The sequence below is a fragment of the Chiloscyllium punctatum genome, chromosome 20 (genome assembly GCF_047496795.1).
Source record: "Chiloscyllium punctatum isolate Juve2018m chromosome 20, sChiPun1.3, whole genome shotgun sequence".
NCBI classification, from domain to species: Eukaryota; Metazoa; Chordata; class Chondrichthyes; order Orectolobiformes; family Hemiscylliidae; genus Chiloscyllium; species Chiloscyllium punctatum.
In genome coordinates this window covers 19,972,511-19,986,259 of record NC_092758.1, presented here as the reverse complement: position 1 = coordinate 19,986,259, position 13,749 = coordinate 19,972,511, and the positions used below count along the sequence as shown (strand labels likewise).

The 13,749-nt window shown below is 40.7% G+C and overlaps 1 protein-coding gene across 5 annotated transcripts in view; it reads left to right on the top strand.

Moving 5' to 3' along the window:
• The window catches only part of glra1 (glycine receptor, alpha 1), a 148,986-nt gene that overhangs the window by 75,739 nt on the left and 59,498 nt on the right, over positions 1–13,749 (top strand). For all 5 annotated transcript variants that reach the window (XM_072590468.1, XM_072590466.1, XM_072590465.1 and 2 more), the window contains exons 5-6: positions 4,254–4,336; positions 13,350–13,484. In XM_072590468.1, the coding sequence (XP_072446569.1) occupies positions 4,254–4,336; positions 13,350–13,484 (218 nt within the window). The remainder of the gene's footprint in view (positions 1–4,253; positions 4,337–13,349; positions 13,485–13,749) is intronic.

Here is a 13,749-nt window from a genome sequence, read left to right as displayed (position 1 = left end):
CTTCCATCACCACTTTCTATCCACCTGATGCCTGGAGGAAGAATGCCTCATCTTCTGCCTCGGGATCCTCCAACCCCATGGCATCAATGTCGATTTCACCAGTTTCCTCATTTCTCCTCCCCATCCCCCCCCCCCCCCCCCCCCCCCCCCCCCCCCCCCCACCTTATCCCATTTCCAACCTTTCAGCTCAGCACCATCCTCATGACCTGGCCTACCTGTCCATCTTCCTTCCCACCTATCCAGTCAACCCTCCTCTCTGGCCTATCACCATTACCCCCACCTCCATCTACCTATCACACTCTCAGCTACCTTCCCCCCAGCCCCACCCTCCTCCCATTTATCTGTCCACCACCTCAGCTCATAGTCTCATTCCTGATGAAGGGCTTTTGCCCGAAACATCAACTCTCCTGCTCCTCAGATGCTGCCTGACCTGCTGTGCTTTTCCAGCACCATATTCTTGATCCAGGAAACTCTGTGGATTTCAACTGCAGAACAACATTGCTCCAAAATTTGTGTTGCCTCATGGCCAGGTATATCCTTTGCTTTTCAAGAGCTGTTAGTCAGGGGTCAAACCCAGGTCCATAGAAGAATGAGCCTGGTGCAGTATCTGGAACACTTAAAAATGAGATGACAACCTTGCAATCGTACAATATGGGACGTCATGAATATTAAATAGGAATGATATTACACAATAGGTGTATTACACAATAGGTGTATCACAATAAGTGATGGTACAAACATTAGATTTTTTTTTCTCATTCATTCATGAGATGTTGGTGTAACTATCTCTAATTGCCTTTGAGAAGGTGGGTGGATGAGCTGTCTCTTTGAACTACTGCTGTCCATGGAGATCAAGTACTGCCATAGTGCTATTAGAAGTTTGACTCAGTGACAGTAAAGGAACAGTGATAAAGCTCAAAGTTAGGATAGAGTGTCCCTTGGTGGGAAAGTTGCAGGTTGTGGTGTTCCATATATTGGCTACCCTTGTCCCTCTAGGCGTGAAAGGTCACAGATTCCGAAGGTGCTTTTGATGGAGCCTTGCCGAGTTGTTGCAATACATCTAGTAGCAAGTACTTACAGCTGCAATTATGTGTCAGTGGTAGAGTAAGTGAACATTGACTCTAATGGATGGTGAGTCAACCAAGTGGGCTGCTTTGCCCAGGATAGTGTTTAGCTTCTTGAGTTTTGTTAGAGCTGAACTCAAATGGGCAATTGGAAAATATTTCATCACATTCCAAACTTGTTCTTTATGGAAGGTGGATACACTCTGGGGAGTCAAGAAGTGAATCATTCACTGCAGAATTTCCAGCATTTGGTCTGCCCTTGTAATCACAGTATTTATATAATGGAACTGTGCAGTCCTGGCACAATCACTCATTAATTGTTGCAGAAACTGAAACAAGTCATGGGAGAATGAGATTCTCTGAATGCCCTCCATTCTATTAACTGCAGAGCTCAGCAGATGAGAGCAAAAGTGTTTACAACCATCTTCAGCCAGAAATGCTGAGTAAATGATTCACTGAAGCCTTTTCTATTACAAAGACTGGTCTTCAGCTAGTTCAATTCATTTTTTGTGATATCAAAAGTCAGCTTATGGCACGGAATTCAACATCCTGCCTGTAGAGAAGATGTGTACAAGAGAACTAGATCTAGTCATAAATTGCATACAGTGCAGCTAGTAGCTACTCAGCCCATTGACTCTGCACTGACCCTCTGAAAAATATGTCACCCAGACCCAAACCCCCACCCTATTCACGTAACCCCTGCCTTAAGTGTACATAATTTTCTAGCCAACACATGCTGTACACTAGCATGGCCAATCCACCTAACCTGCACATCTTTGGACTGTGGGAGGAAACTGGAGCACCCGGAGGAAACCCACGCAGACACAGGGGAGAATGTGCAAACTCCACACAGACAATCCCCCAAAACTGGAATCACAGCCTGGTCCCTGGTGCTGTGAGGTCACAGTGCTAATGATTGTGAAACCGTGCTGGCAAGCTGTTCCAGAACAGCTACAACAACTATGTCTACCCGACAAATAGGAAGATAGTGCAGGATGTCCAATCCTCCAAAAGCAAGGCATAGTTAATTTAATCACTATTGTCCCATCAGCCTAGTCTCAATTGGCAGCAAAGTGATGGAAGACAGGATTCAACAGTGTAAACAAATGTTACTTTCTCAGTAATAGTCTGCTCACTGAAGCTTAGTTTGGGTTCTACCAGGACCACTCAACTCCCAGTTTTATTAAAATTTCAGTGTAACATAGGGAATCAGCTGAAATTCAAAACTGAAACAAAAGTGATTGCACTTAGCATCAAAGCAACACTTGGTCAAGTGTGGCTTCAACGAGCCCTGGAAAAGTGCCAATAGGAACTGGGGGCAAGTTCACTATCCAGGATCCTATGGAACACAAAGGATGATCATTCTGGCTTTAAAGACTAATCATTTCAACTCCAGGACAACGCTGCAGGGGTCCTTGGAGTAGTGTCTCAGCCCAACCACCTTTAGCTGCTTCACAAAAACCTTCTCTATCATAAAGTCAAAAGCAAATGTATTTCCTGATAATTTAAAAGTATTCTGTTCTATTTGAAACTCCTCAGATACAGCCAACATGCAGCTTGTCTTGAACAACATTCAGGCATAGACTGCTAAGTGGCAAGTAACATTCACACAAGTGACAGCAATGATCTACTATAAAAGTGTGAATGTAATATTTTCATCTTGACATTCAATAGCATTAACATTGCCAAATATCCTACCATCAATATCCTGGAGTCAGCACTGATCAGAAACTTAATTGGGCCAACTGCATCAATACTATGCCTATAATAGCAGATCAAAAATTAGGCATTCTGGGATTAGTTACTGACTTCCCACTCCCTAAAGCTTTACCATCACATATAAGGCACAAGTCTTGAGAATAATGGAATACACTTCACTTGCCTGGAGGAGTGCAATTCAAGAGACTCAATAACATTCAGGACAACCAACCAACTTGATACATTCACTCCTACCATCACCAGTGCACTGCAGCAATGAAAACTTCCTCGACAGCACCTCGCTAACCCATAACCTCCACTATCAAAAAGGACAAGAGGAGCAAATGCACGGCACCGTCACCATCTTCTAGACATCCAAGTTACACATCCTTGTGATTTGAGAAATATTTTGCCATTTTCCTTCATGGCACAATGTAAAGTCCTGGCAGTCCCTCACTAATGCTGTTCCTTCACCAATCAGACTTGATTAATTCAAAAGCGTGACTTGTTAATGTCTTCTCCAAAGCAATTAAGGACAAGCAGTTAGAACTCACCAGTAAAGCCTATATACTATGAATTTAAAAAAAGAACATGTCAATGTGGGTGATGCCCTTAATGTGTACATGTGTATGTGTGCGTAGGGATAAAATCAGAATACTTGGAAAGAGGGGATCCTAGTAGATTCCAGAACAATGATAGATAACAGTGGATTTAATCACAATGATTATAGGGAATTTATTAAATAAACAATAGTAGGCTCAGAAATTATACCAATTGCTTCTGTGTTATTGTATATAGAAAGGAGAGATAATTAATTACAGTGGGCAGATAATTGCAATAATGTTTGACACAGTGATCATAACAATTAGTTTCAAAAAAGGATACATTTAGTAGAGAGCGATTAGACCATTGGAAAGGAGAAATGAATGTATTAACTAGCGTAGGAGTAAATGGCTGTAGTCTTGTGGAGATTATTCAAAATAACTTGCATGATGTAACCACAATAAGTGCAAAGAGAAGGTGGAACTATCATGGTAACCAGCACGATGTCACAAAGCATATCCACTTCATTTAAATTAATTTGCTCAAGCTATAACCCACTATAGATCAATTTACTATCTACTGTTTTCATCGAGAAGCACAGGTAATATTATTTTCCTATTATTAATCACCTGGAACACTGGAGAGATTTCATTGTTTAATGTTATTATCTCAACATTAAACCATAACTGTAATATTAACAGGAACAATAGTAGAGTTATCGTGGTGTGAATTGTATTGCTAATCTGCACCATGCATTCAGAATAGGTTAGACAACTGTCCTGTATTAAACATTTGATGAATGTTGTGTTCATTATGCTATTATTCGTTGTTCAAAGAAATTGATAGTTCAGACTAGTTTCAAATGTTGTAGGGTCAGTCCCAGTCAAAAAGTATCACAGCCACTTAATATAACCTTTGAACCCAATGTAATTTCTTTTTTCTTCTAAGGTTAACACTGAGTCTTTCCTGTCCCATGGATTTGAAGAATTTCCCAATGGATGTGCAAACATGTATTATGCAACTTGAAAGCTGTAAGTATTCTCCACTCTCTGATCTGATGAAGAGTCATTGCACTTGAAATGTTAACTCCATTTCTCTCTTCACAGAGATAGTCATGGTGTGGAGGTGCTGGTGTTGGACTGGGTTGGACAAGGTCAAAAATCACTCAACACCAGGTTATAGTCCAACAGATTTATTTGAAAACACAAGCTTTTGAGGCACTGCTCCTTCTTTAGAGTCTGTTGTGTCTTAACTGTGAGGTCTTGTATAGACTCTAACCAAAACTTTGCATTTAAAATGCATTGTCTGACCTGAGATGTCACCACTTTACACTGAACAAACCTTAAGTTATCTTGGGGCAGTGACTTGAAAGAAATTCTGGTATTTGCAGATTAATCATTTTAAATCTGCACCTCCACTCTAACTGATTAAAGATTTAACAGCCATCTTAGGTTTGTTCAATTAATTTGCATCAGTTATATGACCATTTGATCTTTTACTTACAAATTCTGTTCCTGACGTCTCCCTCTCTCCTGAAGAAGGAGCAAGGCTCTGGAAACTTGTTGTACTATAACCTGGTGTCACGTGATTTTTGACCAGTCATAGCCAGACCAGCTTAGTTTCTCCTGCACATACTGTTTTTATTGTATTCTCTATTAATAAGGTTATTTTAATATTAATTCAAAAATTAACAAGCCACAAAGGTGATTTACTTAACACATTGTACAATAACTGCCCACCACATGACTGTTGCTGAAAACTACAGTCTTAAGTGAAATCACTTCGGTCAAATGGATCAGTTTGGTACTATTGCATGTGACCTAAGGTTAATTAATACCATTGTTCTATTTTTGCATGACATGGACAAGACCAGTTTGTGTTGGATCTGGGTTGAATGGAGCCAAAAATGTTTATGAAATGTAATTTACCATGTTTCGTCCATCTACTTCCATTTGTAGAGGGCAGGTACAACTGCATAAAATGGATTCAGCCTTATGTGAAATTAAAGTGAGACAACAACATCTGCCCATCTTTGACCTTTTTGTTTGAATGCTAATATCAAGCTTTCATACATAGAATATTCAATTTTCACATAGTTATGGGTTACTGGAAGGTGCAATCGACAAGGAGCCTGGACAGGAGCAAGTTCAAAAATTTTGAGAAAAGAAAGTAGTGTCTCAATTTTAACTCTGCTTTATTCATGATAATAAGTTGCTGCAACTTTAAGCAGCAAAGGTTAGGAATCCCTCCTCCAGTATGCAACTGTCCTGGCGCCACAATGTCAACTGTGTTTAGGAATCATCTTCCGTTCAAAGTCTGCTCCCTACTGCATAATCAGGAGTGAACCTATAAAATTACTAACCTTGGCTTGGACCTGCACCATGTTCCTTCTCTTCACAAACTTTCACTCTTTATTTGTTCTGTATTACAGATTTCCTATGATTTTATCCATGCTGATACTTTGCTTTAACTGTGTTATCACCAAATAGTTAGTCTCCTTTGTTGTCAGTACATAGATATTAATAAAAATTTGTTCAGGGGATATGGTTGATGCTGACAAGGCTAGCATTCAGTTAAATCAACCACGTTACTGTGGGTCTGGAGTCACATGTTGGCCAGACCAGGTAAGGATGGCTGATTTCCTTTCCTAAAGGACATTAGTGAACGGGGAGTTTTTAAATGACAATTAGCAGTGGTCGCCACTAGGCCAGTTTTTATTCTAGAACTTTTATTGAATTCAAATTTCACCATTTGCCAGGGTGAGATTTGAACAGATGTCACTGGAGTATTGGCCTGAGTTTCTGGACTGCTAGTGCAGTAAAATCAACATCTATTCCATGTACTTTGTTACTGATTGATGATTCTGACTGATCTTTTTGGTTGTCAGTTTTATTGTTATTACAATCACTGTTACATTGGGTTACATTGAGTACCTGTGTAGTTTCTTTAGTTATGGTTGGTCACGTTATAGTATTCATTAACTTCTGATAACATGAAACCTTCCAGTTATTTTGTTGCACTCTGTTCTCTGTTGTCACCTCATAAACATTGTTTCCCTCAATGTCACATTATCAAAGAGACTCCATGTACACATTGTCTAATGAGCCGTACAATCACTGCTGACCATGGAGAAATATTAGCTGAGCACAATGTTACCTCACTAAATGTCCTTTTCATGCATGCTTGGCTGGGGTTGGATAAAGTCATTATCAGGAAAAGAAATTCTGGCTGAGTTTTCTCTACCTAAGCCAGAAATGTTAAATTCAATTGCACCTTCTTCATACTGCCCCAGCTAAAATGAGCTAACCTAGTCTTGTTCATTGCTCATAATTGGTATGAAAATGATATGATGAAGTGCAATTTACAAGTTTCATTCAATTTCTGAAATACTTTCTCTCTCTCTATCATGTTGTTCTTTGTGTAATAAAGTGGGAAAATATTTTATTGTCATTTTATGAATTTGGTTTTTAAAGTAAATTAAGCGTTTGTTTTCAGTTTTGAGAAGTTTCTTTTTTTAAGAATCAGAATGTCATTTGGAACAGTGAACTAACGACATGAGTTCCAAGAAAGCATGTGACATCAGTTAGATGCCTAGCAGGATGCCTGGTGAATCAAATTGATAAAACATTTACTAAAGTGATTTTTTTTATTGAAAAGTTTTTTTTACAAAATTAAGAAAATACAAAACATAGTATAGCAATCTTATATTACAAAAACTTTAACAATAAACTACCTACTACTCTACAGAACAAGCCAAAACTATCACACAGGTACAAAACAATCTTTCCACATTAAGATTCAATAAATGACTATACTTAGCAAATTAGTTTAAATTAATATAAATTGTACTAGACTGACCTATCTTACATTAGATCAAATTAGATAAAATCACCTTGGATTAACTTAACTGAAAATAAATTAAATTAAATTAAATTACACCACTCGACGCACCTCAACAGAAGCTCCCTCCATGGGGACATCAGTTATTATACCTAAATTTATCAAGCTTCCTCCCCCCAAGGCCCCCGGACCACCAAACTCAGCCTTCATGGCTATATAAAGGCCCTGGTCAATATTCAGGGCCGCCACGACTTATAAAATAGTTTCACTTCTTGGTGCACCACATTTGTAAGATAATCTTGAGGGACATGCTCCATCACTAGTCTGTGCCATCCCTTGAGATGTGGGGGATTTTCTGAGATCCAGTTCATGAAAATGTTTTTCCTTGCACAATCCATGAGAATGTTAAATAATCTCTTTCCATGTTCATCTAATGAAGACAGGTTCGGCAGTCCCAAAAGAAGGATACTGGATCTGTCCGAACTTCAATTCCTAGGATTCCCTCCAATTCACTCGCTATGGCACCCCAGTACCTACGGATCTTATGATATGACCATCAACAATGAATAAGGGTGCCTAAGCTTATTTTGTATTTAGGACATCCTGGAGGCGCTCCTTTCTTGAACTTTGCTAATCACTCTGGAGTCATATGGACCCTGTGAAGAATCTTCAATTGCATAGCCTGCGCTTTATTGCATATCGAGATTTTCTTCACATTCTCCCATATATCCTCCCATGTTTCAAATGAAATTTATACTCCTAGTTCCTGATTCCAGACTCAGTAGAGTCTTCCCTTACCTTCCAAGGTGCCCCTCTCTGTAAATGATGTAGAGGACTAACCAAGAGAGTGCCCACGCACCAGAGGGCTCTTCTCTCCATATCAGACTAATAGGGCTGAGCATTAAGTATGATCCTTCTCAGTTTATAATCCCTAATCTGAAAATAATAGAAGACGTCTCTACTAGGTAGCCCATATTTGTGACTTAGCTGGTCGAAAGACACGAAGTACTCTCCCTCAAATAAGTCTCCCAAACAGGAGACTCCCTTAACCTCCCATGCTTTAAAGCCGGAATCCATTGACCTCAGCCTAAATACTGGGGCTCCAACTAAGGGGGTGAACAGTAAGGTCTTATGTAAATTACCCTCGCCCTGCTGCATCATTCTCCATGCTTTGTCTGTGTTTATAATGATCGGGCTTTTACAATGCTCAGCAACAGATTTCATCCTGTTCATAAACAGCAAGTTAAGGAGGGGGCACCTTGCCTGAGAGAACCTAACATCAAGCCATATCGACTTTGGATCCTTACACACCAAATCACTCACATGGGACAATAGGGCGCTTACCTGGTATCACTTAAAGTCTGGGAAATCCACCTTCCCCAAACCCAGTGGGAGTTGCAACTTGGTAAGTTTAATAAGAGGGCGTCAATGACCCCACAAGAAGGACCCCAGCCTGCCATTGAGCTTCCACAACACATCTCTGAAAAACAACAACAGGAGCATTTCCATGGGGTACAGTAGCCGAGGAAGAACATTCATTTTAATCAAGGCTATTCAGCCTAACCATGACATTGGTAGCCCCGCCCAAAATTGTAGCTCCTGTTTTATCCCATCAAACAAATACACAAAGTTAACTCTGTACAGCTGGTGGAAAGCAGGGTTAATAAAAATACCCAAGTAAATAAAACCTTTTTGTGATCACCAGAAAAGAAATTGTATTCCATCCTCCAAGTCAGGCACTCCCACCAAGACCCCACAAGCAAGGCTTCTGATTTTGTAAAATTAATTTTATAACCCGAGAAAATGCCGAAAAACTTAATCTTTTGTATTAGCCGAGGTACAGACTTTTCCAAGTTAGCCAAAAGGAGAAGAACATTGTCAGCGTAGAGAGTAATTTTGTGCTCTCCCATTCTTACCTTTGGTGCCACAATTTCAGAGACCTTCCGAATAGCCTCTGCCAATGGTTCAATTGCTAGGGTAAATAGCAGTAGCGAGAGAGGACACCCCTGTCAGCTGTCTCTCCCAATGCTAAAATAGCCTGATTTTACACCATTCATAAAGACCACAGCCTTGGGGTCATTATATAGCACTGTGACCCACCTAGTGAAGTCCCCACCCCCCCTCCAAGACCAAAAAGATATGGCCATTCCACCTGATCAAATGCCTTTTCCGTGTCCAAGGAGATCACCAAGCCTAGAGTTGACCTCTGCTAACATAACTGCACTATATTCAACATCCTCCTGACATTATTGGAAGAGCTACGATCCTTGATAAAATCCTTCTGGTGTTCCTTTATAATAGTGAGCAATATCTTCTCCAATTTCAGAGCTGGTGTTTTAGACAGGATTTTAAAATCTACTTTCAGCAGTAAGATAGGTCTATATGAGGAACAGTCCACAAGATCTTTCCCTTTCTTGAGAATAAGAGAGATTTTGGCCTCCCTTAGAGAGGGCAGAAGGTAGCCCTGGCTATATGAATAATTAGACATACCCAATACTGGCTCGGCCAACATTTATGAATTCCTTATAGAACTCACTTGGAAATGTGTCCGGGCCGAGTGCTTTGCCACTTTGGAGCTGCCTTACCACCTCTTGTATCTCTTGTATTGTTAAGGGTGCATTCAAAAGGGAGGCTTGCTTTGCATTTATACCTGGGAGGTCCAGATTCTCAAAAAAAGGATTCCATCCTTGCTATTCCATCCGCATCGCCCTCCGACCAGTATAACACTGCATAGAATTTCCTGAATATGGCATTCATCTTTGTCAACTCACGAGTGATAGTACTCCCTGATAGACAGGATGGACTGCGGGGTACTTTTCTTCCTAGTCAGATATGCCAGATATCTACCTGGCTTATCCCCATATTCAAATAACCTTTGCTTTGCAAAGGAGACTTCCCTCCTGGGTAAGTACTGAATTCAGAGCAGCCTGGAGAGCTGTGGCCCGCTCTAACTTAACCACAGATGGTTTCTCATAAAATGCCAATTCGGCTGCTTTCAGCCAGTCCTCCAGCAATGGTTACTGCTCGCCTCTCTGCCTTTTCCTGGGTGCTGAGTATGGAATAACAAAACCCCTTAAATACTCCTTGGTTGTCTCCCAAAGCACCGATAGGTTACTTACCGCATCCGAGTTGATGTCCCAGAAGGTCCTAAGCTCCCTTGTGAAGTATTGTATAAATTTGCTAGCCTTCAAAAGAAATGGATCCATGCACTAGTGCTGTGTGTCTATTCTACTATCCCTGATCTTTACATCCAAGTACACTGCCGCATGGTTTGAAATGGCTATGTTTCCAATCCTGCAGGATAACATTGAATCCAGATAGGTCAACAGAACAAAGAACATACTAATACTCATGTGGCACTTGTGCGGGTTGGAGTAAAAGGTAAAATTGCTCCCATTAGGGTGGAGACATCTCCACACATCCACCAGCCACAGCTCCCCCCACAAGCCTACTAGCTGTCTGGATTGCAGGGAGATACCCAAGAGATCCTTTGGCATCCTGTCTACCTCAGGATCCATGAGACGGTTGAAGTCTCCTCCTATAATCATATGGCGCACCCCAAGAGCCATTAATTTGGAGACTGTTTCAATTAAGAATTTAAGAAAGTGCGCTGGGAGGCAATAGACATTCAGGATGCCATACTCTTCCCTGTTTATTAAGGCCTTCGGGATAATAAACCACCCATACTCATCCTTAATTTGTTCCATTATCTGGAATGGGAGATTCATCTGTACTAGTATGACCACGCCTCTGCTTTCAGAATTGAAAAAGGAGAAGAATACCCCACGAAATCCTCCCTGCTCTAACTTCAAATGTTCCTTGTCATTCAAGTGTGTTTTGTGTAACAGAGTGATGTCAACCCTTTCCTTTCTGAGGTTTGAGAGCACCTTCTTTCTTTTGATCTGGGAATGGCTCCTTTTTATGTTCCAGGTGCATCATCTAAATGATCCACTAGCCAGAGCAGTCCGCAGCTCCCTCACCCTGGGAGGAAGAAGCTTATTCATGGTGCATCAAGTGGAGAGAATTCAAAATTTATAAAATCTAAAAACTACCACTAAAGACACTACCAAACCTATTTTAAAAACTAACCAATACTCTTAAAGTAAACAAAGAAACACATAAACAATGAATCGCTGGAGGTTCCCCCCCTTGCCCATAGGAGGCACTCGTCCCAAACTTTACAACCATTCTGGTTCCTTCCAGCTACAGCTGCTCCCCAAACCCAAGCAATACAGAAACAAAGAAAAACTATTATTTACACAAATGAGAGTTAAAAGTAGATGCCCACCTCATCCCCTCCATACATCAACCCCACCCCTCACCAGAGGAAACAAAGAAATAACAAAAATTACAAAAAAAGAGAAAAAAAATGGAAATTTTACATTAAAGCCATGCCAGGGCTGTAGGACCAACAACCACAAAAGGAATGATAGGCCATTGTCCATAGCTTTGTTGTTTTCCCCCCGACTCAGATCATTTATTTCAAAGAGTCAAAAAATCCCTTGCTTTCTCTGTTGAGTCAAAGTTACAAACAGACCCTCCATAGTTGAAGCACAATCCTGCTGGGTACCTCACAGCATATTAGATATTCAAATCTCTCAATCTCTTCCTGACTTCATCAAAAGATTTCCTCCTCTTGATTATAGCCCCAGAGAAGTCTTCAGAAAACATAATTTTCGAACCTTTGTACACCAGAGCCTGTGAGTCTTTTCCCAGCTTTCTGGAGGCTTCCATTGTCAGTTGCTTCTCTTTATAACACTGGAGTCACACTAGGACCAGGCAGGGTTGCTGATCCAACCCAGACCTGCACATCGTGACTCGGTGGGACCGCTCCACACGCACTTGGCCCGACTCGAGTCCCAACCCCAGAAGCTGCAGGAGCCACTGGTCAAGGAGGCTGACCAGACTCTCACCTTCTTTACGTTCCCCGATTATCCATAAGTTTTTCCTTCAACCTTGATTCTCGAGGTCATTGGTCCAGCAGGGGCCCGAACCTGGCCTTCCAGTATTTGGATCCGCCCCTCCGAATTCTCCGCTGTGGTCTCCGACACCGGGTCCTTTGTTCCCCTACCTCAACATTTTGTTCCAGCTTTCGGATCTTCTGCTCATGCTTTTGTAGCATGGCAGAAATTGGTTCCAGCGCCGATTCGATTTTCTCTTGAAGTTTTACAAACTCTGAGACTAGGTTCTGCTGCTCCAACAGGTTCAAGGGCATCGCCACAGGAGCCAGGGCTGCAGCCGCAGATGTGCCTGGCACTGTAGGGGAGTGCCTTGCTTGCTGAGATCCTCTCGCTCCCTTTCCTTTATTCATCTTCATCTTGTTCCCAGAATGTTAGAAACAGAATCGAAAAGGTTCTAGGAATTTTGTATTACTTTGTTTTATCGATTTTTCTTATGGATGACTAGTGAGGGGGGTGTGAAAGCCTACCTTACTTGGGTTTTGGTGCAGACCACAGCACAGCAGACCTATCTGATCACGGCCATCTTGGATCCCCACCGCAAGATTGAACTTTTATGACCAACTGAGAAAGTAGCCCATGGGTCACTAGCAACCTGAGTTCAGTTCAAATTAAATTTTAATCAGGCGAGAAATCTCGAGACCATAATACCTGGAAAGATTCTGTCAAGTTAAAAAAAAAGGAAGAATTAAGCTAGGAGTGAAAGTTCACTTCCGTAATGGATATTGCTGGAGAAAATAATGAAACGTTGTCTTGCTATCAGATTTCCAGTGTCTACTGTATTTTACTTTTTATCACCTTATCCATTGTCCATCCCACCACATGCAACCAATGTTGCGTATCATGACTTCATGGACCTTCCCACCATTGAAATCAATGTTCTGTCCCAGAAAGTGCCACTGAGTTTCAGAGCAAATTACCTTTAGGTGACAGAAACCTTTTAAGCATTTCCATTTGTACTAGTCTTCTGTTTCTAACCCCTGTTCATTATACTTTTTTGGAGTATTTAGAGAAACTGCTCATTTGCCCCTAATTGTTCTCCTGTTGTTATAATTGACTTCAATAAACATCTTAGAACACTACAGATTTACAAAAACGTATTTATAAAAATATGAAAAATAGTACATGCTGGGCATTATACATACTTCTAAGTGACTCATGTAACCTTATGAGAATTTTTAAATGCTCAGTATTGCAGTATTAGGTTTTTCAAATATGAAATTTCTTTCCCTCTTTTATCCTTCAGTTGGATACACTATGAATGATTTGATATTTCAATGGGATGAAAAAGCTGTACAGGTAGCTGACGGATTAACTTTACCACAGTTTATTCTCCAAGAGGAAAAAGATTTAAGAGACTGCACAAAGCACTACAATACAGGTCAGTATTATAACCAGAAACATTGTCACCAACATGATGTGCAAGGTGCCATAATAACAGGCTTGGTAAACATTATCTCCTCAGCAATTGTACATAAACACTTAACACTGCAAGGCTCAATGTTAGAAGCCTGTTATAACCATAGATTTTACCTTCTAGTTATTGAGTTTATAGAATTCTGTGCTGCAAATTATTCTTTTTCCCATTTAAGTCTTCCATTGCATTAATAATGTTTTTGGATAACTTAAACAAGACATTTAAATCC